The sequence below is a fragment of the Lotus japonicus genome, chromosome 5, assembly GCF_012489685.1.
Source record: "Lotus japonicus ecotype B-129 chromosome 5, LjGifu_v1.2".
NCBI classification, from domain to species: Eukaryota; Viridiplantae; Streptophyta; class Magnoliopsida; order Fabales; family Fabaceae; genus Lotus; species Lotus japonicus.
Genome location: NC_080045.1, coordinates 12,864,986 through 12,890,751, shown reverse-complemented (window position 1 = coordinate 12,890,751; position 25,766 = coordinate 12,864,986). Strand labels below are relative to the sequence as shown.

General features: G+C 37.3%; 3 protein-coding genes across 3 annotated transcripts; 2 read left to right on the top strand and 1 right to left on the bottom strand.

The window, feature by feature from the left end:
- Positions 1-460: 460 nt before the first annotated feature.
- Positions 461-4,550, top strand: LOC130721262 (cytokinin riboside 5'-monophosphate phosphoribohydrolase LOG3-like). Its single transcript, XM_057572029.1, has 7 exons — positions 461-791; positions 1,502-1,599; positions 1,780-1,810; positions 2,318-2,417; positions 3,754-3,824; positions 3,938-4,081; positions 4,209-4,550. Exons 1-7 carry the CDS (start codon positions 663-665, stop codon positions 4,302-4,304), a joined length of 669 nt encoding a protein of 222 aa, XP_057428012.1. The 5' UTR covers positions 461-662; the 3' UTR covers positions 4,305-4,550.
- Positions 4,551-16,682: 12,132 nt separating this feature from the next.
- On the top strand, positions 16,683-20,100 carry LOC130718889 (probable polyol transporter 3). Its single transcript, XM_057569521.1, has 2 exons — positions 16,683-16,846; positions 18,439-20,100. Exons 1-2 carry the CDS (start codon positions 16,720-16,722, stop codon positions 19,815-19,817), a joined length of 1,506 nt encoding a protein of 501 aa, XP_057425504.1. The 5' UTR covers positions 16,683-16,719; the 3' UTR covers positions 19,818-20,100.
- Positions 20,101-20,431: 331 nt separating this feature from the next.
- On the bottom strand, positions 20,432-25,408 carry LOC130720284 (BTB/POZ domain-containing protein At5g03250-like). Its single transcript, XM_057570912.1, has 2 exons — positions 24,194-25,408; positions 20,432-20,958 (listed from the first exon to the last, which is right to left on the bottom strand). The coding sequence occupies exons 1-2, from the start codon at positions 25,205-25,207 to the stop codon at positions 20,581-20,583; spliced, it is 1,392 nt and encodes a 463-aa protein (XP_057426895.1). The 5' UTR covers positions 25,208-25,408; the 3' UTR covers positions 20,432-20,580.
- Positions 25,409-25,766: the final 358 nt, after the last annotated feature.

Genomic DNA, 25,766 nt, shown 5'->3' with positions numbered 1-25,766 from the left:
GTGAGATTTGAAAGTTGTGTTTTCTGAGCTTTGTGCATCCATCAACCATGGTCATTTTACGCGCATCTCCATCCCCATTATTCGTTTCCACAGCTCGTACATTTTTCATCAAAAAATGAATTTCATGACATAAAGTTAATTGATAAGTAAAAGTAAAATCTAAATATATAGTATTTACCTTGAATAACATGGTAATAATCTACAAAATTACTTAATGGGGTACCATACCCAAAAAAAATTGAGGGTATCATAGAAATTACCTTATGTGAATGGAGAATGTCGTGACTGCGTTGATTAAGCACAACAAAACACAAGGACCGAGAGAGAGTGAGTGTAGGCCCCGCAGCAACATCAACAGTAGTCCGCGCGTGCTATCCAGTCACTCACGTGCGATGCAAATGGGGATGGTGCTACTTCTTCTACTACTAGTGTTGTTCATTGTTGTTTATATAAAGCCTAACAGAGAGTGCCCAATTGAAAAAGAGTAGCACTGAAGCAAGCATTGCAAAACAAGAACAAACTGAGTGAGCTGAGTGTAGTTATAGTAGTATTATTATTGATGTGATTTAATGATTTAGAAGAAGCTGAATCGTTGAAGCATTAAGCAGAGTGAAACAGTGTGAGTGAGTGAGTGATTTGTGAATTTATTTAAACTTGCAAAAATGGAGACAACACACAGTAGTGAGATGAGGGTGGTGTCCAAGTTCAAGAGGGTTTGTGTGTTCTGTGGGAGTAGCCCTGGCAAGAAGAGAAGCTACCAAGATGCTGCCATTGAACTTGGCAACGAGTTGGTAACTACACATTCATTCACCCTTCACACTCCATCATTTTCTTTTGTTTCATTTTGGGTTTCTATTTCTATTTTTGCTTTCTTCCCCTGAAAATTATAGAAAAGGTTTGAGAGGAAATTTTTGAACTTCATGATATGACATGTCTTGAATATTGTATATCCATTGTGAATGTCAGCTGGGCATGTTCTTTGTGTTCATAACGTGTTTGAAAATTGTAACTTATTCATTGCCTTTGCATATGACATTCACATTGATTCCTTTTAAACTATGCATTTTTCTCTTAGCTGAGTTCCTTATCTAGCATCTGTTTAATGCAAAATTTGCACTTTTCTTTCCCCCCCATTTGATCATTTATCACAACCAAAAGTCTAAGGTAACTCAAGCCCAGTTTTTCACCTCTCTGAACTATGAGTATCCATATTTTTATCCTTGAATGTGATTTACAATTATCTGAGAAGCTTAGTAGCACTGAACTGAATACTTGGTACGGTTTTACATGTGTTTCCTCCTGATTGAGTTTTAGAGAATCATTTTCAGTGCTTTTGTTCTTTTTTGCTTTTACTCTTTGGTTTCAAACAGTTAAACTGTACTCTTGCTATTGTTTTCTAAATGAGTAATCTTTTTTACATTTTCATTTTGTTTTTGACACCATAATTGTGTTAGTCACTCTTATTTGCATTTGGTTACATAAGTCTTCATTATTTCTGAAGGTGTCAAGGAACATTGATTTGGTCTATGGAGGAGGAAGCATTGGTCTAATGGGATTGGTTTCTCAAGCAGTTCATGATGGTGGTCGGCATGTCATTGGGTATGTGACCCTTTTATCTTTTTCTTGTTTGTTTTGGTAATCATTTTTCTTTCACTCTTTTCGCCAAAGATGTTGGGGAATAGGTGGATCATGAAATCAGAGCCAATTATGTTTATGTTGTTGCTGTTGGTCTTTTCCTCCATTGACACACTATGTTTGTCATGTTACTGTCTCTTGCAGAGTTATTCCCAAGACGCTCATGCCTCGAGAGGTATGTCTCAGAAAAAAAGCTTATACTCTTTTTCTTCTCTGTAATTACTGAAGTATTGCATGTTGTTTCTTTTTTATTTTATTTGTTTCTCTTCATCAAGGTTCGAGTTTGTTTTTGTTCTTTTTCTTCATTATTTTCTTATTCCCTTTTATCATGAATTCTATATTCTATTCATGTATTCCCACTAGCTTTGTCCTGTCCTGTATGTTCATTTTGAGTTAAGCCTTAACTCTCCCCAGGTTCAAATCAAGTTCAAAAAATGACATTTCACAACTTTGTTATTAAAGTTTGTTTATTTGACTAATGTTTGGGTTGTCTGGTTTCTACCTTTTATTTTCACCTTTTTCTTGTTTTGGTTTTATCTTTATATGCTCATTGTCACTGATTAGCTCTGTTCAGTGTCTTTTCTTTTACTTCATTGGCTTTTACTGAGCTAGAATTTTTCTTTTCTCTTCTTTTGCTTATTTGTTCTAATTTTCTAATCCATGTACATTGATCCTTTTGCAGCTAACTGGTGAAACAGTGGGAGAAGTAAAGGCTGTAGCAGATATGCACCAAAGGAAAGCAGAGATGGCTAAGCATTCAGATGCCTTTATTGCCTTACCAGGTTAGCCTGAACTAAGAACACTTTCCATGTTTAGATAAACGGCGATAAACCACGGTGATGCCAAAATCATGGTTGACAGTAGCAAAAGCTAAGAGAAGTTGCTTCTACCCACTGTAATTTTGGCTTCACCATGGTTTTCACCTTCTATCCAAACATGTACTGGGTTGCCTTACAAAAAGTAGAAACATCAAGGTGCTTCTAGCTTTCTAGTTTTGTCATTTACCATTGACCATATCTCAGTGTTTTATGCTATTGTGAAAAATAAGCAAACTGTTTTTTTCTTTGTTCTTTAGTTAAACCTTAGCTACTTTTTATCCACCAGTCAAGAACTGAATTTTTTTTCTGTTAAATTAAACCTTTTTGACTTGAACATTATTAAAAAGTTTACCATGCCTAATCATGAATGTTGTTGAAAAGTCAAAAAGTATTAACTGCTGTGTCCTTGCGTGTGATTTAGAAGACATGTGTAAAAGAAAACGAGGACTGGTCTTCCACTTTGAACATAGACAAGTGCAAAGAAAGGAATCTTGTTGTTTTAAGGAGAACCAAATCAACTTGTGTGAGAGTTTTATTTATATAAATATAAACACTGCTACAAATTCTGTTTGTGACTTTTTTTCATAATTCATATATTCCAAAGCTGTGATGATTAGAAAACGACCCTTCAAAGCTAGCTGAACCTGACCTCCCCTGAGCCCTTAACATCTTTAGCTAAAATGTTGAACTGCTCGGAGAACCTGTGGTTCTGGTTGAATACCATTTATATCTTTACTTTCCTTAGAACCATGACGTATGTGTACCAAACTTCATGCTTTCTGATAGAGAAGGGAAGTAAAGCTAGAAAAGAACTGTAACTGGATAGCATTATTTCCAACTAGCTCCTGTACCTGACATGGAATAATGCTTTACAATATTCAAAGTCTTCTTTGTTTTTAGTAGTTATCATTCTGAGAGTAATTGAGAGGTAAAAATTAGTGACAGATAGGGGAATGCAGGCAGAGACAGTTGTGAATGACTCTCTATCTTGGGATCCCTCTTGTGAAAGACAACTCAATAGATGAACCTTAACAACCATTCAACATGTCAAAATCATGCTTCTCTGTTGGTGTTTTAAGATTTGTGAAATCATATTTACATATAACAAACATACACTAAATAGCATATACTACATGAACCAAGTGTAGAATAACTAATTTAAGTTCATGTTTGGATACATGGTTGAAAAGAAATTCCAAATTCTCTTTAAGCATTTTTCTTTTCAGTATCATCTCAATTATGAGCAGCCTATCCGGATATTTTCATCAAGTTTTGAAAAACTTATGTACGTTAAATGCAGGTGGTTATGGCACTCTAGAGGAGCTTCTTGAAGTCATAACATGGGCTCAACTTGGAATTCATGACAAACCGGTAATTGACTCGAACCACTTTGTTGTCGACCTATGTTATCATCAATTAATTCACATCCCTTGAGTTTCCCTGTGCTATTACCCTAACTAGATTTAACATTCCACAAATTTCAGGTGGGGTTAGTAGATGTTGATGGATACTTTAATTCGTTGCTGTCATTTATAGACAAAGCTGTGGAAGAGGGATTTATTAGTCCAAACGCCCGCGACATAATTGTATCAGCGCCTACAGCGAAAGAATTAGTGAAGAAACTGGAGGTAATTTTCATAGAAAATAAATCAAGATTTCGTCACATTTCTATAATCAGAAGTACTTATATATGAACTGCATTTTCTTCTGCAGAATTAATGATAAAATTGTATAACTTTGATGTGTGATTCACAGGATTACGTTCCCTGTCATGAAGGCGATGCTCTCAAGTTGAGCTGGCAGATGGAACAACAGCTTGCTTATCCTGAAGAGTTTGACATCTCAAGGTAGATGGGAGTTAACTTTATGTGCAAGGAAGATGTGACTAGATAGAATTTTGGAGGTGGAAGAAGCTATTGTGGAATATCAGTATTCTGTTTTCCCTTTTTTGAAAGAAATTTCTTTTTGTAAAGCACTGGGATTGACCTGAATATGTGAGAAATTACTTTGTCCCCTTCTAGTGAAACTGATTTCCTTCTAAGTTGTAAGTACTAGGTGCTTCTGAACTAATCAATCACTTAATGCCAACTAATTTTACGTTTTAACTGTCTTCAATGTACTTTTTGACACTACTTGTGGTCTTATTTGGCTGAGCAAACACATAAAAGTACTTCGACCAAACAAAAAAACACATAAAAGTACTTCAAAAATTAATAAAGACTAAACATACTGGTCCAAGAGGGTGATGTGCTAATAATGGTCAAGAACGGGTCGGGGTCGGGCCGGTTATGTAACACACATGCTTATAAGCTCATGACATGTCTTGAAGGAGCTGGTTTTGGGGTACTATTCGTACTACGTTTTTCTCTCCCAGTGCGGACTACCTCACATGCTTCCAGAAACTAATTTCTAGAAAAGATTGGCTTCTCGAAATTAATCTCAAGACATATTTGGCCGGTGCAGGGAGAGTTTCAGGTGTGTTTCAAATAGTGATTCATCATTAGTTCAACAAGTCTTTGGATAGCTGAAGACTACATCAAAGAACTGACCCGACCAAGAAGCAAAACGGGGTATGATCCTGGCCAATTCTTGAGTGGTAGTGCAATGGGAGGCAGGGATTGCATTCCCTTAGTTCAGTTGGACAAAGAGACTAGAGTTTGTAAACAATGCATACCAATATTGAATTCCAAACTATGAGAAGAAGTTCTTAGGTAGACAGAACACAGTTTACCATATATCATGCACATCCTACTCAACAATTGATACATGTAAAAACATTCTTTGCATTTTTAACATTACCCACCTAACCTTATCAAGTGCGAAAGATATATAGGATCGACAAATTCCTCTTTTCTCATGATCAATTTCGAAACCACGCAATTGATTGTGGCTTTAACATCAATTTTAGTGCATGTTAGAAAATCTTTTCATAATTACTTCCAAAGTTAAAATCTGAGAAAAAGTTTCAGCAAGTTGCTTTTGAGCGCTATAAATTGATTCTAAGTTAAAATAAGGGGATGCAAGCATACAATTAGAAGTTTTTGAATCATGCACATAATATGCTGGATTTGGATACATTGATACTCAATTTTCTCTTACATCTCATTTTAACTGACCTTGTCTTCTTCTCATGTTGAAATTTTGTGTTTATCTATATCTTCATATGTAATAAAGAGATGAAAATGAAAGGAAACCTTTGAATATTCATGAAAAATGATAGACACAATGTTTTACTTAACATTATTATCTGATATGAGAACATGATAATCCTACATTTCTCTCATTTCTCTTGCTTTTTCTCTGTGTGGGTGAATTTTGGGTGTTAATTTTATTTTTCCCTAATATGCAACAAAGCATCACGACTCGGAGGATGAGGATCCTTAATTTCTTTCAAATTCATTGAAATGTCATGTACCACAATTCATAAATATCTACTATGATAAATATTCATGTAATATTTTCTCATATTTTACACGTGTGATATATGTTCCCATTGAGAAATATCAAATCACGCCATTTGAACTTACTTCAACAATTGTAGTGAGGGTCTCCTCAATTATTCTCTCAAAGTATAGGTACAAAGGGGGACACTTGAGAGGTTATATAATAGGCCCCTCTGCCTTGCAAATGGGACACTGCCACCAAGGGCCATATGGGATTCAAACTATAAGGGATCATGTGACACCTGGATCTGAGGATATTGGGGGATATCTATTAATTGCCCGTGGTTGAAAGAACTCCTTCATACACTTGAGTAGAGATGGCAATGGGTAGGGTATGGATAGGGTACTATAGTACCCAGTGTTATTAAAATCGGACTGGACCGGCCGATCGGACCGGTCAGATCGGGAACCGAGGTCTTGGCCGGTTCGGTCCTTGTCAATAACCGAATGAGAATCAAACCGGTCAAAAACCGTTTAAATCGGTCAAAACCGGTAAAAAACCGAAAAACCGGCGGTTATCCGGTTTCAGCAGGTTCAAAATTTGCAAGCTCAGGCGTCGACACGTGTCCCTCTTCACATTTTTTAATAATTTTTCAATTCTGCCTCTTGTAATTTCGTCAATCATTGTACAACTTTTATGTAAATTTATTGTAAAAAAATAACTTTTGACTTGACTTTTGTTACGTTTTGCATTGTAAGTAGCACATAAAGACAAAACATTAGCCTAGCCTAGGGAATAGACACAACAAGCATGGAAAACAATATGGAAGCCGTTTCCTCTTACCATTATTATCGGGTGAATGATCACTTTGGTCCCTATTGTTTCACACGTCGGGCACTTTGGTCCCTATTCTATGAAAACGCCGTCCGTGGTCCCTGATGTTGCAAATCGTCGATCACGTTGGTCCTTGGCTCTGCTCCCGTTAGTGAACGTTAACGGGACGGCTGATTTGGCACGTTAAGTGCCCCACTGACCGTGCCACGTGGATTGGAATGTTGGGGGAAACTTAGAAGCTTCAATTTAGTCCCTGTGAACCTTATATGAAAAGAAGAACCCTAGAACAGACTAGAATCTCCAAATTGGAAAAGAAAACCATCATAAAATGGAACAAAAATGTTGAGTGAAAGTAACAGAACAATAACATTTCCAACCAAAACAACACAAAATGATAATCAGTATTCAGAACTAGGTAACAAAATTAAGGAAAATCAATCATCCGTAAAAACTGCAGCACTTCAATGTTGTTGTCACCAGGTGGATTAGAAGCACCATTCCTTGGAACATGTAGATTTTCTCGCATCTGGTATAGCGATTGATGATGAAAATGTTAAAGGTTGGTTTTTTATACTTGTTGGATCAAACCCATAAGACCCTTTGAGCTTTTTCAGAAGAAATACCCACCCAGATGTTAAAATGATGATCAGGGACAATGAAAATTGACGGAAGAGACAAAATGTTTGAAATTTCCACAAAAAATATTGAAAAAAAGAACTCAAAATAGAAACCAAAGATACAAATAAGGTGAGAATCGAAGATGAAAAATTGAGAATAAGAAGAATCAAATGTGAACAGTCACTCACCACCAAACCCATCTTCATCTTCACCTTTTCCCTCTTGGTTGTGAACAACAACCCAAGCTTCTTCCTTTTTCTTGTAACAAAACCCACAAAATCTCTGCTCTCAAAAACCTAGTAACAAAATCCAATTTCTGAAACCCACCCACTCTATCCCCTTTCTACACATCCATACGTCCAGATCCATGAAGCCACCACACCTCCTTGGAAACGTGGCAACCGACGTGATTTCGACCCAGCCTCAATTTGCAGCAACCCATGAACCCACGAAGGTCCTGGTGCCAAGACAGTGCCTTCTCCATCCTCCTCTGCCACTGCATCGTCTTTGTCAAACTCAAAGATCTGGGTTGTTAAAGGTTGGATTTTGATTTAGGTGGTATGGTTTCATTTTCTGGGTTTCCCCTTTGTTTGGAATTTGGTTTTTCCTTTTTCATTGATTTGTGTTTTTCAATTGTCTTTCTCCTTCAAATTCTCTTTGGCTTCTGAAATTTTCTTCTGTGATGATGGTCCTCGTTGATAAAGAGATTGAAGCTTGATGGGGTCTTTGGCGGTGGGAGTGAGGAGGAAGATGATGATGGAAAGATTGAAGCATTTCAGATTTGGAGATTTTGTCTTAAGGACTAAATTGAAGTTTCTAAGTTTCTCTAAAAAAAAAAAAATCCCAATATTCAAATCCACGTGGCACGGCCAGTGGGGCACTTAACGTGCCAAATCAGCCGTCCCGTTAACGTTCACTAACGGGAGAAGAGCCAGGGACCAACGTGATCGACGATTTGTAACATCAGGGACCACATGCGACGTTTCCATAGAATAGGGACCAAATTGCCCGACGTGTGAAACAATAGGGACCAAAGTGACCATTCACCCCATTATTATCCTAGGGAGTAGACATTTTATTGTAGTATAAAATGATATTATATTTTATATCATGAGAAAATTTTCTCACTTACGTTAATATAATAAAAATTATAAAATGATATATAATGTTTGTGTGTTCTACAATTATAGAAGTATATTATATAATTATTTCAAAAATATTATTAGTAACATTGATAAATTTTCTTAATATAAAGTTATGATTATTGTCTTCTTTTATTTAATATTACCTTATACATTATATATTTATTTTAAAATAATATTATTTAATTTAATGCGGCTATACCGGTTGGACCACGGTTCAACTACGGTTGAACCAATGAACCGTGAACCAGTACCCTCACCGGTTTGATCACCGATCCGGTTTTAATAACCTTGATAGTACCCATCTCCATACCCGCGTTTTCAAAAATTATCCGTACCCGTCCCCATACCCGCGTAGGTAGCAACTTGAATGCCTGTCCCTGTACCCGCTGGGTACCTATTTGCCCATACCCGTGTCCATTACCCGCAATTTAGCTAACCAAAATATATTTTTCACTATTTTTGTTAATAGTAAACAAAAATACAACTACAATTTTAAATAAAAAACACTAATAAAAATACAAAAGATTATTCAAATACTTAACAAATAAAATCATTCAACTAAGCATACTTTTTTAGAAGGAATAAACGAAAAAGATATAATTTTAAATTTATGATTTAGATTTATAATATAGCCCTAAAGTTGTTGGTTAAAAACTTACAAAGTTTAAAAATAAGTGGGAGTAAATTAGTGATGATTATGAATACCTCAAATACTCACATATTTTTTTTAAAAAGAGTAAGTTTGAAAGCTATTGCTTAAGTTAATTTGTTATATATTACCAAATAATAATAATAATAATAATAATAATAATAATAATAATAATAATAATAATAATAATAATAATATGTGTGTGCGGGTATGGGGCGGGTTGCGTAGTATAATATCCATACCCACTACTTTTTGCGGGTAATTACCCATACCCAACCCCATACCCATCTAGCGGGTTTTTACCCTACCCATAATGGGTATTTTTTGCGGGTACCCTATGGGTCCTAGACCCATTGCCATCCCTACACTTGAGTTTGTTAAGGACATAACTCCAGAAGCTTTAAGTGGTTGTGTTGTCATCAAATATGACCTTTGAGATATCTCTGGAACAGAGCATGATGGCATGGCAAAGAAGAGCGAATGGAAACATTTTATTTCCTGCAATATGCTATGTTTCCTGTTTAAACACTATGGTCCAAATGTTTGAATTCACTCAAGAAATGAATAAACCAAATAATACAAGAAGTTTATTTTAATAGTAGTCACAACTAGAAAAGTCTTAATGAAAAATTAGAGCATGTAAAACCAATGTTTAAACGCCTTTTTTCCCACCTTGTTTTCCGTTTTCCAGGTCTTCGCTTTTCTGTGACTTTCCTGATCTAGGGTTAGAGAGATTCTCCTCTTCGTCCTAAACCTTATGGATCGTAGGTATAGCGGGCAAGCCCTTGATACTCCTGACTCCCTCCTTGAGGAAATTGCATCGACCATGAGGTCTGAGATTGTCTTTGATCTTAACCACCTTGCTCTAAGAGCCAAATAAGACATAGAATATAAATTACATATCCAAAAGTCTGGACTCTTGTAAGACCTTACCAAATCATGTTCAACTATTTCTCCATCTCGACCTTCTTATTTATTTATGAAGTTGTCTATCTCGGTGAGGGCTTCGTTATATTCCGTAGTCACGTTGGCAGGAAAATCATAGAAAATTACGCTCAATCTTGTAAAGATTTCCTTAAAGAGGATTTAATATTCGTTCAGGCCTCTCAAGTTCAAAATCCTTCTTGGATGAAGGGAGACAGTTCGGGGAAGTTTTATTTATGTTGGAACTCCTTCAAAAGTAAATTAAAGAATACTCCACTCCTTGGGCCTCTTTAAAGTGAGGTGAACATAAATATTTAAATACCCTTATTTTCCTCAATAATAGGATATGAAGGTTGTTGCCCTTTCGGGAAGTACTCAACCATTACTTTTCCAAAATTAAAGAATACTTGGACAATCATAGTTTCTAAGGATATGCATTCCTTTTTTTTCTGTTTTTTCTTTTACTATCTTGTTCATAAATTTCTTTTGATTATATTTTATCATAAAACATGGGGATATCTTCCTCAGATATCACAACCAAATTACTTCTTATTCATGATGAAAACAATCCCTAAGGTAGTTGATACAAACATCCCTTCACAAGGAGGTAGAATTATTAATGCCTCCGACCATCTTCTTGAGAACGTTGAGCCGGAGACAAACTTGACCCGTTCATCATGGAAGTATTTCAATTTTTTCCTCTAAGAACATCCTTCTTTTTCCCCACCTTGAACAAGAAAAATGAAGGGAGGACCCTGAATCTTTAATAGCTAAGAAGGCCAAAGCTCAAGAAGAAGGAAATCTCCATTGTGAGAATATGAAAATATGGGATTTTCCACTTCATGAAGAAACCATTGGGTTTCAAAGCTAGGGACAAACCTATCTCAAGAAATTCTTCACTTGAGTCTTTTCAAGATATTGATCCTATAGAGATAATGAATATGATCATGAAGCATGTCTGAAGAGTTTTTTTTGTACTTATTTCCTTCTTAAAAAGATTGCCCTTTCTCGATTCGAGCGAGATTGTTATGAGAATACCTCAAATATCTCCAAAATATGGAAATATCAAGAATGTGAGTCTCGGTCCTAAAGAATTTGAGGACAAGAAGAAAAAGATTGTGGAGATTTTAGGACTAAATGCTCCACAGCTGAAAGCGAGGCTTCCGACTTAGCTAATTCCTCACAAGAAAAAAAATCAGATATCTTGTATTCATCCAGATTGATACTCCAATTTGGGTGCTGAGCACCCCCTTAGGCACGCTTAGAGCCGAAGATTGCTTCAAAATTGGGTTTTATGGGCACTCAAAGCCCTGGTTTCTTCAAATTAGTATTTCTTCATTTTCTACACATAAAATTAATTATTTACTAAATTTACTGCTTTGGTGGATAAAATGATTGCTAATGTAAACATATATATCAAATAATTTCCTAAAATGATATCCAAATTGAAATTTTGGTTCACGCGCAGGACAGATGCCGAACACAATGTTCCGAACAATGTGTTCAACGTACATGAATTAAGCCACAACGATTAACACATTAAAAACAGAAATACAGTAAAGAAGAACACTGAGGATCGCTAACCCAGTTCGGTGCAACGTCACCTACATCTGGGGGCTTCCACCCGAGAAAGAAAATCAACTATTAGTAATAGTAGTACACCCGGTCTTAGATGAACAAGCCCCTTTCTCAAAGCCTTCCTACCTAATACTACCCAGTGGTTTATACTTAGTCCCTCCCCTTAAGTATAAGACCCCTCTCACTTTCTCTCAATCACTTCCATAGTTATTGAATCACAACAATAACAAGAGAATGAATAGATTATAACTCAACTAAAACAAACCAACTATATGCCTTATAATGATCAATGATGACAATAGAGTGGTGTACAAATAGCAGAATAAGAACTCACAAAACACAACCCTAAAAACACAATTATTCGGTGCCCAACGTACACTCAGTAACTAAGGTTCAGCCTCCTTAAATAGTCGTTCTTCTGCAGGCCTTGATCTTCAATGGGCTTGCAACAATCAGAGTCCACAAACTAAATATGGAACAAATCTTGTTGTCAAAGATTTGATCTCAAACATATTTTCTCAGCTTAATTGCAACTTTGGTCCCCTGACGTTTACCAATTCCACAATTTTAGTCCCCCACCTAATTTAATTACACGGATGGTCCCTGACTTTGTTGGTTGTCTGCAACGTTGGTCCTACCGTTTATTTGTTAACGGAGGAGGCTTACGTGGATGTCCAATTGGAGAGAGAAAGAAGGACTGAAGAGAGAGGGAAGCATGTGAGTTGCACGTGAGACCTTCAACGATCATCTTCTACCCTCTTCCTCCTTAAAAAACAGAGCACCGTGAGGAAGGTGTTTCGAAGCTTGAGATTGAGCGAAAAGGGAAGAGATAAAGAACGAACGAGTCCCTGGAGGCGAGGAAGAAGGTTGAATCAGTTGCTGGTCTCTTTCTCTCTCCAATTCGACTTCCACATCAGCTAAGTGACCATCCACGTAAACCTCCTCCATTAACAAATAAACGGTAGGACCAACGTTGCAGACGACCAGTAAAGTCAGGGACCATCCGTGTAATTTAATTAGGTGAAGAACTAAAATCGTGAAATTGGTAAACGTCAGGGACCAAAGTTGCAATTAAGCCTATTTTCTCCACAAAAACAAAAGAGGCAACAAATCTCTACTCAGAATATTTTTTCTCACAATAAAACAATCACTTAAGATACGTTGAAGCTAAAGTTGAGGTGCACACAACCCAACCAAAACCTTCTGGAACATATGAAAAAGATCACAACAACTACGCAGGGACATATGTTGCAGAAAGATGCTCGAGCATCTTTGTAAGATCAAGGTTTGATCAGTGGTTGCATCTCTATGTTTTGATGATTATAATTAAGGTTTGTGATGATGAACAATTGTGGTACCCTAACATTTGTCTTTTTAAGTTGTGACAAACAGGTTCTGAATCTGACCCAAGCCTATTCGTTCAGAAGAAGAAGAACCAAGGGTTACTAAAAAGAGAGCTCATTAACCTACCATGTTCGTCCTGAACAGTGGCAAATACTTCAGAAGCTCTGAAGATGGAAGCTCTCAAGAAGATCTGAAGAACTCAAGTCAGATGTTCTGAAGACCAGATGTTCTAGTGGAACGGTCCAGAAGCAGAAGACTCAAGTTCTGAAGATTTGCAAGAAGTTAGTTCTGAAGACCCCAACTATTCTAGCTCTGACGATCAGAAGTTCTGAGGAAAGTGTTCAGAAGCAGAAGTTGCAAAGGTCAGAAGAATCCAAGCTTCAATCTGACGATGATCAGAAGCTTCACCAACGTTCATCTGAAGCTCCTTGATCTCAAGTCAACTGGTGAAAGGACAGGTCGCTTTCACAGTACAACGTCGTACATGTCTCAGTCTGTCCGCCACCTACCTTGTACAGCCTAGCAGTCTGATATTACAGAATTGCCACTCCAACGGATAAAACCCTAGCAACGACTACATCACAAGTCTTGGAGTATATTAAGGCTGAAGAAAGAAGAAAGAAGCTAAGAAACTTTGCTGAAAATATTCAACACATACGAACCATTCTCTTAGCATTATTTCTTCACTGTTCTTAAACATATGAGTTTACTATTCGCTTGTTAGAAGCACTTATTGTAAACCCGAAACCTTTTACATCATATTGTAAAGTTCATCAAGAGACCAAGGTTGGTCGGATCTTGAGAGGACTGAATCAAGGCTGATTCAGTATTTAGCTAGTCTTAAGAAGATCGGTAGATCAGCTTCTTAAGAGGATACTAGTGTGAAAATCAGTGTATTGTTAGTCACTTAGCAGGTTGCAAAGTGCAGTTGTAACACTCATTGATTTTAGTGGATTGCCTTCATCAGAAGAAGGAAGAAATCACCTTCACAGGTGGACTGGATTAGCTTGAGCTTTTATCTCAAGTGAACCAGGATAAAATACTTGCGTGCTTTACTTCCCATCATTCAGCACTTAGTTTTTATCTTTGAGTTTTGAAAAAGCTTAAAAGTATACCCGTGATTCAAAAACTCTATTCAAACCCCCCCTTCTAGTGTTTTTCGCACCTTCAATCTTGTCCCACAAGTTGACAGATAAAATATCTTAGCTAAAATGTCGACAACTAAAAAAATAGGAACAACACAAATATACATAAAAATGACACTTATCAATCACCACCACCACTACCATTGTTGTCGCTACTACTAGTTAATATCCACTGCCACCACCACTTGACACCCACCTTCGCCACCATCACCCATTACCCTCCGCTACAACCGCCACCTAATACCTCCACAGTCAACGCTACAGCCAAGTAACATCTACAATCACCACTGCATCAGCTTCAACCACCACCTTATCACTGCCAGTATCACCATCGCCTCTGCCTCTTCCAGGTAGCATACACCACCCACCACCTCCGTTGTTTCTTCTCGGTAGCCTATACCACTACTACTACCGGTACTTGGTATCTTATACTACAACCACCAAACATCCTCCATGAGCACCACCATTGGCACACTTACCATGGTTTCCACCCTCTACTATTGTGCACGCTATTATACCAAGTTGAGGTAATGTCTTTAGATGATGTCTTATAATGGTGGTGACATTTGTGAATTTATAAAGTTGACAACAACTTTTTAAAACTGAAAACCCCAACAACAAAAAAATCAATATATGAAACTGGAAAACTAATTTTGTTTTGAAATTTCAAAACATAAATCTAAAAACTAATCCAAATAGAGTTGTACGTAGGAATGTCCAATGGGTGAGTTCGGGCGGGTTAAGCCCAAACCTCGATTTTGGTCAGGTGAAGAACACCAAACCACTAGGCTCGCCACTGTCTGTTCACTGGCTATGGGTGGTGCAAGTTTAGTTTGGCCAGGTGGGTTCACACATGTTGTAGATCCAGAAAATAATCGGAAGAAAAAAAGAACAAGAAGATGAAAGATACAAATCCATATCCAAATTGTAACAATGAATAAAAAATTCTTACAAAGAAGAAGGTAAACAAAAAATTTGTAATAAATTACAATGGATCTATATTAAAAACAATATTACAAACTTATAATGATCCAAATAAAAACATTCAACAGAAAAGGAAAGCGTGATAAACTACATAAAGTTAAAGAATTGACTTGGGAATCCATGAACCCGACGACGATGGATGACAAAACCGTGATCGAAGGTGAGGACCAAATATTCATGACATGTATATCCACCAAATTCTTCGATCTCGAGAACGACGAAGTCATTGATATACTTCTTGACGTCGGATGTGCTCCAATCTCTGGGAGGACGAAGCCATGGATATAAGTGTGGTTGCAGATCTTGGGTTGGTTGGGAATGGGAAGTGGAGTTAGAGGAGAGAGGGAGAGGGAGAGAGAAGGCAGAGTTGAGAAGATAGAGAGGGTGAAGCGACAGTGAGACTGAGAGAGTGAGGTAATGCTGATAGAGTTGAGAGCTTGGGTTAGATATTTTTTCAAAAAGGACAGGGTTTGGTTGGTTCTCGGCCCTCCTTAATACTGGGCTTGGGCCTAGGTTGAAGCTGACCGAAAGAAACCACCCCAACATATTTTTTGGTCCGCATGACCCGTGGTCCAATCCAAACTGACCCTAACATTCAAAAAACCCGCAATTTCTCGGGTTCGGTTCGGACCGACCCAACTTGAACAACCCTAGTTTCTTGGCACTATAACTTGAATTTCTTTTAACAACTATATGTCTCTAAACTCTATACGTGGCAATAGTTTCATGTATATTTGCTTGAACAGTTGAATTTTCATGCTCTTCCTCAATTTAATTCTAATATTTAAATTCATGATATAACATCAAGCAAGACTTTTATTTCTGTTTACAAGAGGGATGTACATCAATCAAGACTTAAAAGTTAAAACACAAAACAAATATGTCAGTTCCGCTTGGAAGACAGTAAACTATTATTGACTCTTGATTAAATGAATAGATATGAAAATTATCATGATTTGTGCGAACCATACGTAGCATTTTATTAATTTATTCATTGTTATCAACTCCATGTTATTTATTCATGAAGTGAATTGGTTAAAAAGGATTATCATGATTCTTTTTTGGAAATAGATTATCATAAATTTTGAAGAAACGATGGTGGTGCTGTCAATTTTTATGAGAACTAAACTAATTACCTTTCTAATAATGCAAAGAGCTATCTGTCAAAAAAAAAAATGCAAAGAGCTAGCCTAGTCATTTCTTGGGGCTTAAAATAAAACTGAGTTTGAAGAGGCAGTGTTTTATAATATTAATTAGAAATCATGTCAATATATGTCATACAAATAACAAATGCTCCAGTAATAGAAAAATTAAAATAAGAATTTGCAACATAAAGCTATAGATTTAAAAAAATATATATTCTAAAAATATTTATAATCTCTTTTTACGGAAAAAATAACTTATAATTTTAAAAATAAATATTGTATTTTATTTTATGTAAATAATTGAAGAAATATAAGTTAATAATTTTTTACAAATAAAAGTAATAAAGACATTTTTAACGGAGGTAGAAAATTATACTATATCAGAGTGAACCAACAATTGTTTACTTAAATAAATATATAATCAGCAGAATAGAATTTTCTCTTTTGCCAAATTACAAAGCTGTATAAGAGTCGTAGTTTTGATATTCTTAGATCACACTCTAGCAAAATTGAAAAATGTCGATGGAAGAAAAGAAAATAGAAAATGGAAGTGGTGATTTTGGGGATAGTCATAAGAGGCTCAACATGTATGCTTGTGCCTCTGTGGTAGCTGCCTCCGTTATCTTTGCTCTATATGGATATGGTAACTAACTTTCTATTCTTGTTCCTGTTTCATATATACTTGCATCTTTTGTAACAGGAGTTGTCTAAATGACCCATGATAAAAATTGGGTTAAATCACCCATATCTATATGTACCAATCATATTATAACATGTGTCCTTATATTATCCACCTCACTTAATTAAAATTTTTTATTTTACATTTTTGTAATATTTATTTTATTAAATACTTTAATTGCAAAATAAACCTATTAATTTAGATAATAACATAAAACTCCTTTAATTTTCTAAAAAAAAACATAAAATCCCTAATTCTTCTACGCTCTTCTATTGTTGAGTTCTGGCCAGCAACAACCTTGCAGTCATAGACGAGGTTGATGAGCATGGTGTTTTGACATCGGACTATATACTATAAGAGACAAAAAACCCTTTAATCATTATTCAATTTTTACGGATTAATGAAACCTTAATTTGGTGGAGATAAAACGAGAGCAGCCTGAGAAATATCAGAGGTGTGATATAAGAGCTATGGTAGCAGTCAAAGCATAAGTTAATACCAGCCTGAGAAATACCAGAATCTAGTGACATATATAAAGAGTGGGTGGGGGAATTCTCGCCTACGAGGTTGTTGCTCAGAGGAGAAGAGGTACTGAGAAGAAAGCATGACAGAAAATGGGAATTAGGGATTTTGTGTTTTTAGAAAAGGAGTCATATGTTATTATCGAAATTGATAAGTTTATTTTGCAATTACATTATTCAATAAAATAAATATTATAAAAATGTAAAATAAGAAAGTTTAATTAAGTGAGGTAGATAATATAAAGACACATGTTATAATATGATTGATACATATAGATATGGGTGATTTAACCCAATTTTTATCATGGGTCATTTAGACAACCCTTTGTAATAAAAATGATTTGTGTAGACCAGCTTTTTTATACATGACCACCACAAATGTAAAGTTCTTTTATTTTGCAGTTTGTTGCGTTAAAATAATTGTTAAAATTTTCAATGCCACCTCTAGTGTAAAGAAAACTGATGTACACTAATCAATGTTGTTTCAGTAATCACAAATTCTAATGATTGTATTTTCGAAATTATAGTGTATATATTGTTGTGTGAGTACTGAAATATAATCTTTTCATCATCTACATGAAATCAACTGGTAAGCAATTTCAATTTTTAGTATTTTTTTATTTTAATGAATTTATGATATAACAAAAGATAGTAATTTATGATTGAATGTCTTTGTAAAACTCAACTTGTAAAAGCATTTTATTTTTCTCTTTTTCCTACCAAATCACTTAACACTTCTGCCCCTTTGGGATGTAATTCAGGTTTTAGGATATTATTCGTCTTAGAGAAAAAGGAAGATCCACGGGTAGTGTAAAGTTTTTTTACACTGCAATCAATCAGATAATAAGGATGTGTCACGTCAATTAATGAAATTAAATAAAAAACTTAATTTTCTCACATCCTTAAAATCTAATTGGTTAACGTGTAAACAAACTTTACATCATCAATACATAGAAATTAAACATTTTTTCTTATATCATTTAAACTTTCATAATAACTAGATAAAATAAGCTAATAAGCAATATCATTCTTTAGTTATGGCAGTGATGACCGGAGTTCTATTATTCATAAAAGAAGATCTTCAACTCAGTGACCTACAAGTGCAGTTCTCCGTGGGCCTGTTACACATGTCTGCACTCCCGGCATGCATGACGGCCGGAAGAATCGCCGATTACATCGGCCGCCGCTACACCATCATTCTAACAGCCATCATCTTCTTGGTGGGTTCAGTTCTAATGGGCTATGGCCCATCCTACCCAATCTTAATGATTGGACTCAGCATTTCAGGGATAGGACTTGGTTTCTCACTGATTGTAGCACCAGTTTACTGTGCTGAGATTTCACCTCCTTCTCATAGAGGCTTCCTCACTTCATTCCTTGAAGTTTCCACAAATGCCGGGATCGCGCTTGGTTATGTCTCAAACTATTTCTTTGGAAAATTGTCAATAAGACTAGGATGGAGACTAATGTTGGTTGTACATGCAGTTCCATCACTTGCATTGGTTGCTCTCATGTTGAATTGGGTAGAGTCACCAAGGTGGTTGGTCATGCAAGGACGTGTAGGTGAAGCTAGGAAAGTGCTTTTACTAGTGTCAAATACAAAGGAAGAAGCTGAGCAACGTTTGAAGGAAATAAAAGTAGCTGTTGGGATTGATGAAAAATGCACACAGGACATTGTTCAAGTTCCTAACAGAACTCGCAATGGTGGAGGAGCTTTCAGGGAAATGTTCTGCAAACCTACACCTCCTGTTCGTAGGATACTAATTGCGGCTGTTGGAGTTCATGCGTTCCAGCAACTCAGTGGTGTCGGCGCGATCTTGTTATATTGTCCAAGAATCTTTGAGACAATAGGAGTCACTGATCAGAGCAAGATGTTGCTTGCTACAGTTGGAATGGGGCTCAGCAAACTTGTTTTTGCAGTCATGTCAGTTTTCTTGTTGGACAGAGTTGGGAGGAGGTTGTTGTTGTTGATAAGCTCAGGAGTTATGGCTGTGTCCCTTTTAGGATTGGGTAGTGTCTTGACCTTGGTGGAGAACTCTAATAGGGAAAATCTTGGTTGGGCACTAGGGTTTGCCATTGTTGCTACCTACACCTATGTGGCTTTTATGACTATTGGAAGTGGGCCTGTGACATGGGTTTATAGCTCTGAGATATTGCCCTTGAGGTTGAGAGCACAAGGTCTTTCTATCTGTGTGGCTGTGAACAGAATTATAGACATGACAATGGCTACTAGTTTCATTTCAATTTATAAAATGATGACCATGGGTGGAACTTTCTTTATGCTTGCTGGTATCAATGTTGTAGCTTGGAGTTTCTACTATTTCTTCTTGCCTGAAACTAAAGGAAGATCATTAGAAGACATGGAAACTATCTTTGGAAAACGTTTCAAGCCTAATTGCAACAATGGAGCCTAGTTTCAACATGTATAGCTGTGTTTTTCCAGCTTGGGTTCTCTCCAGCACAATCCTGTCCAGCCTCCCTCTAGAAAGTTTATGGCCATTGATTCATATATTTTGATGGCGGATATTTGTGTATAAAAAATATCACTAAAAACTTTTAATGGCTGATTTACACTTACAGGAACCTCGTGCGGCCGAAGAAGATCCACACTCTTGTGTTTTTCTTCAAATAAGTGCTTTTTTAATAAAAACTAAATTGAGACTCACGTGTTTGGTAAGATTCTTTGAATGAATGTTAGTTTGTAAATATGTTATTTCATTTCTCATTTTGAAGATAGTGATTTTTATTTTATAAAGTTGCAATTAGGATGCATAAGCCACAATAGAATAAAAGTTTGCTTCGGTATTGTCGCGCTAGAAATACACACGTAAAAGAGCAAGTGATTCCTATCGCGTAATATAGGAAGTAAGTCTCAGTTATCCTACCCAAGTGACTAAGTCGTAAGAAATAGTTTTAGAGGATGGATGATTGTTTAGGTTAAGTGAACCCTACAAATTAAACGTTGCTAGATGATATTTTTTCACTTGATTTGTACCAAAAATGTGATTGTCATCTCAATAGTCAGTGATAAAAGTAATGTTGGTGAACAAGATCTCCTGTCCTGAGCTATGAGTTTTATCAGTCAACATTAACAATTTTAATTTATTTGATTTTCCATTCATAGAGGAGATGGTGCGCTTATATTGCAGCTATTTGATATTCTAATGAATTGCAGCACTATGATTTTTTCCTAAACAAGAATCTTGGGAAAATGGTCCAACTTCTCTTTGTTTTAATCAGCTTCTTCAGCTCATTCCTGATGCTTGAACATTCCTTCTCTAGCTCTGAGACACGATCCCTCAAGTTTTCACCACCTTGTGCAGGGTCTATTTGACCACTGGGATTTTGTGTGTTCTCAAGATTGTCTGAAACAAACAACCAGCTAGAAATTGATGTTCGGAGGCGAAGCTGTTCGAAAAACAGGACCTGCACAATCACTCGGAGTGGTAATCTTTCATTTTGTGCTGCATGAGTGCTTGCTTCCAATGAGAGCTTTTGGCAGTTCAGGAGTCTGCAGAATTGCTCCCTCTCAGAATCTATGAGCCAAGGATGTGCCTGTAGTTGTCATAAATGTGTTAGAGTGATCAAATTGAGACAGACAAGTACAAAGGAAAGAAAGATTCATATAATATGTGTTTGTATTCACATTCAAATTGGCTTAAGTCACATTTAGTTCAAAGGCACAAGAGACATGAATTGGCCAAAAGCACAATTTTACTTGAATGTGCACTGACATAAATACTAACACACCATTGTTAACAGTGGAATTGATTATACTGTGAGGTTTAGCCATAATAATGTGCAAATTTGAACTATTCTTTTCATGATTTATTCTTTAATTTCAACTAAGCATCTAAGAGCCTATTTGGTTTTCAGTTGGGTGAATGTGAAAGTGTTGGGTTGGCTGAATGTGCATTGGAAATCGTGATCTCGAATTCCAATGCTTCAAACGGACTTCCTAACTGAAAACCAAACAAGCACTAATTCTTCATAAATTTCACACTATCTCCCGCCCCTCTAATTAGAATTCAGCTAGGTTTAACTCTACCTCAAAAGCTAAGGATCTACCTGATAGGAACTCAAGGTTAGGGGTTAGTTAGTTAGTTAGTTATACTTAGGGAGTTAGTTAGAATGTTATTGAGGCATGTAGCCTATAAATAACAGACATTAGAGAGTTAGGGGTATCTTTTAGTTCACTTTGGGTTTTGGGGCCTGGGAAGAGGGTGTGGACTCTCTTGAGATTGAGTGTGGACTCTTTCTCTTGTACTCAGCCCTGATTCTCAGTTTGGGAATTAGGGTTTATCATCAATAAAACATTTGGTTCTAACATTGGTATCAGAGCACCGATCTGGTGCCTGAACCACCAATTTTTTGTTGCGCTAGGGAAGAAGCAAGGAGCATGGCAAGAATTTCAGAGGAATTGGTGAGGGGAATTCCAATTTTTGGGGGTGCTGATGCGTATGATTGGACACACAGTATGGAGCGCTTCTTTCTGTTGAAGAAGGTGAGAGAGGAAGACAAGATGCAAGCGACCATGGAGGCCTTAGAAGGAAGGGCTCTTGCCTGGTTGCAATGGTGGATGAGTTGTAATCCCAATCCATCATGGGAAGGGTTCAAGATTGCAGTGGTGAGGAGGTTTCAGCCTTCCAAGTCTCAGAATCCATTTGAGTTGCTTCTTTCTCTGAAACAGAATGGAAAAGTGGAGGATTATGTGGTGGAATTCGAGAAGTACGTTGGAGCTTTGAGAGGAATTGATCCCGAGTTTGTCAGAGGCATCTTCTTGAAAGGATTAAGTGAGGAAATACAAGCAGAAGTGCGATCTGGTGAACTTCACTCTCTTTCTGAGGTTTTTCAAGAAGCAATTCTGATTGAACAAGAAAGGAGAGGGTCGAAGTTGGATTCAGCGGCAGAGAAAAACCGAACCTTTGAAGCAGAGGCGTCGCTGGAGAATCTTGAAACCATGGCGGTGAGGGCGATTCAGGGGGAATCAAATGTTGAAGCGCCACAGAAATCAGAGGCTGCGTCGGAGGCAGAGAGAGCGGTAGCAAAGTTGCTTCAGAGGCCATCGAAGATTGCAGCACCGCACAAACCCAATCGTGATGCGGCGGAGACAGAACATGCCGCGGCGGTGGCAATTCAGAGATTCGATCTTGAAAAAGAGGGTGAACCAGCGAAATTGAAGGAAAAGCGAGCTTTTCTGGAGGCCAAGACACTAGACTTGAGTCTCTCGACGCCGGAGAAGGCGATTCGTCCGCCGGCGAAACCACCAAAGCCACCTTGTAGTGCGCTGGATATTGCAAAACTGGAAGAGGTAGAGTTGTGTCCTCTTTGGAGTTGTTGGAGGGTGGCGCGACCAGTTCCACCACCGGCGAAACCGCCGGAGTTGTGGCGTGATGGCGGCCGTAACTTGGCGCCGCTGGATCTGTCAAGCTGTGAGGGGATGGGTACTCACGGGCACAGCGCAAGGACGGAGAGGGCAGAGATCAAGGTTTGGACTTGCAATCCAAATGGGCCAAGCCCAAATCTCAGTTGGAAGGAATTGGGCCTTGATGAATATCGGGCCAACTTTTCAGCTTTTGGGTTAAAATCCAATTTACCCATTGATATGAGACAACAAGAAGCCAGCCAATAAGAGTCACAAGTAATTTTAAAAGTGCTGTGGGAAAGTGACTCAGGTGATTTTCAAGTTTTCGCTGAAATTGTGGAGTTAACTACTGATGTTGGCAATGAAGAAGAGCAGTGGGATCCAGGTGGAAGCTGTGATTATTGTCACTTTTGTATTGTTAGCATAGCTGTATTTTGGGTGGTTCATTGTTTTAGCTTGTATTTGTCACTTTTGTATAGTAAGCATACTTATTCACTTTTTTAGTTTGCTTTTTGTTCCTCACCTTGAGGACAAGGTGAATTTTCAGGGGGGGAGTATTGATAGGAACTCAAGGTTAGGGGTTAGTTAGTTAGTTAGTTATACTTAGGGAGTTAGTTAGAATGTTATTGAGGCATGTAGCCTATAAATAACAGACATTAGAGAGTTAGGGGTATCTTTTAGTTCACTTTGGGTTTTGGGGCCTGGGAAGAGGGTGTGGACTCTCTTGAGATTGAGTGTAGACTCTTTCTCTTATACTCTGCCCTGATTCTCAGTTTGGGAATTAGGGTTTATCATCAATAAAACATTTGGTTCTAACATAATGATAGAACCCTGATTTTATTAATAGAAAACCCTAATTCCCAATTGGAAACTAGGGAGAGATACAAGAGAAAGGGATACCAAACACCCTTCCAAGCCTAAGAGAGAACCACTTCTCTCTCTAAACCCAATTCCTAACTGAATATCAGAATGACTAATGTTCTCTACCCCTTTCTTATTTATAGGCAACAAGCCTTACTAACCCTCTTAACTAACTTTCTAATTATATGATAATTCCCTCACTTAACTAACTAAACCATGCGTACCTATCACTACCCCAAAAGCTTATGACTGGAGGGTGAAGTTTGCAAGACTGAAGATATGCGAGTGCCTAATATATGCGTTGCACAATAAATGGATTTATGATAGACTCGGGTACCACTTAGAATTAAAGTTATGCTATTTCTACTCAAAAAGCTAACTCAAGGGTGAGGATTGTTGTACTTAGGGCTTATTTGATCTTATCTCTAGTCAATATGAGACCTTAACACCCTCAAATCTTGTGCCTTTTAAAAATCTAAACACTGTCACAACATGTGTTTAACTAGAGAAATTTCACAAAATGCATAGAAATAAGTTTCTTGGGCAAGCTAGGCATGGTCTCACCTTCAGGTACACATCTATTGCATGATACAAACCATCATCCAGTGGCCTAGCATAATCTGGAATTGCAGAAGCAAGTGACTGGAACTTTGGCAACTTCAAATTAACATCTAGAGCCACCTCAGCAAGATAAGCATCAACCAAATTCGCCACCATTGTCATAGGTGTGAGTGCATCAGCTCCAGTGATCAAAGGCCTCTCTTCAATTACACATGGAGTGGTTGATGCAGTTGTTGCAAGGTATATGGACATAAAATGATCAGTGATCCTCTGAATGCATTCTATATCATAGAGTGTCTCAACCGAGTACCCCATGTTTGGGATTAGAAGATCCACAAGCTCAACTTGGTCAAGTTGTGCTCCAATCCTCTTCTCAAGATTTTCTATGCAAGAAGGACTTGCATGTAGTATAATTGCGGTTCGGAGCAACCTAACCAGATACTTGGAGGGTATCACCCCTTTCTTGTTAGGAAGCAAACCCACAATTTCTTCTAACAATGCCTTATGATTTGCTTCAGAAGTTCTACTTGGGGTTGATGCTCGGCTCACATTACTTTTGTCATTGAAGCTTGATTGCTTATTCATGTATGGGATGAACTTTCTAACATAATGTAAGAGGGATGCAGCAACATTCTCAGGTTTCATACCTTTAGCTTCAATGGACAAAATAAGCCTTTTATAGATAGGTAAGCTAAAGAAGGATAAATCCTCATACCACCAATCATCACCTTGCAGCTGCGATTTCGCATCTGGAGATATTCCATTACATAAGGCAGGGTCAGCTGCAGGGCTCTGCGAGTGCGAGCAATCGTGTCTATTGAACATGTTTGGGTCAGAACATGCCTTCATTGTCAAGGAATCGATGCATCTTGAAACAATGCGAAGTTCCTCTGCATAGGACTTAACTTGCTCACATGTTAGAAGAGCTTTTATGGAGTCTGACCAGCTACTGAGAACTTCATTCAGGAAATTCTCTGTGAGGGAAATTAGATTCCCTTCGCCGTAATTTTCATTCATTTGTAGATGCTCTGCTGCACATCTTAGACTCACCACATTTAAGGCTGTGAGTTCAATTTTTACGCCATAGCAAAACTTGGCTACAAGATCAAATGTTTCATCTCCACCCGGCACGTCGTGAAGTTGCAGAACACAACTTGTTCCATCCTCATTTGAGGAATCAGCAACGAGTTTCTTTAGCAATCCACTTCTAGAAAGTAATGGAAACTGCAAAATCAAAATCAAAAGATGAATGCATAGTTGAGATCAGAAATTGATAGAGACCAATTAGCAATGCAAGGCATAGAGTTGGGGGAAGTGGACTTCATGTGAAGTTCAACTCAAATATCTACCTTGTGGAGAAGAAAAGATACTTCACCTACTTCAATGGTAATGTCACTTGCAAGTCCTGTTGTACAAAGCCTGAAATAAGAAGGATAATCATTGGTTTAATATTAAAGAAGAATTGGCCCTCTGAATAAGTGTAAAAAATCCTAAATCTACAAAGTTAATGTGTTCTTTGATATTTTTTCTGTATTTTGCAATTTTAGTATAATCAATTACAAACGAACTTGATATA

Bases quoted from the DNA above. Each gene is read 5' to 3' on its own strand.
- LOC130721262 (XM_057572029.1), top strand. From the start codon at position 663: ATGGAGACAACACACAGTAGTGAGATGAGGGTGGTGTCCAAGTTCAAG. The intron at 2,418-3,753 runs GTTAGCCTGAAC...CGTTAAATGCAG, and splicing joins TGCCTTTATTGCCTTACCAG to GTGGTTATGGCACTCTAGAG. The intron at 3,825-3,937 runs GTAATTGACTCG...CACAAATTTCAG, and splicing joins TTGGAATTCATGACAAACCG to GTGGGGTTAGTAGATGTTGA.
- LOC130718889 (XM_057569521.1), top strand. From the start codon at position 16,720: ATGTCGATGGAAGAAAAGAAAATAGAAAATGGAAGTGGTGATTTTGGG. The intron at 16,847-18,438 runs GTAACTAACTTT...ATCATTCTTTAG, and splicing joins CTTTGCTCTATATGGATATG to TTATGGCAGTGATGACCGGA.
- LOC130720284 (XM_057570912.1), bottom strand. From the start codon at position 25,207: ATGAATGAAAATTACGGCGAAGGGAATCTAATTTCCCTCACAGAGAAT. The intron at 20,959-24,193 runs GTGAGACCATGC...TGACAACTACAG, and splicing joins CAATAGATGTGTACCTGAAG to GCACATCCTTGGCTCATAGA.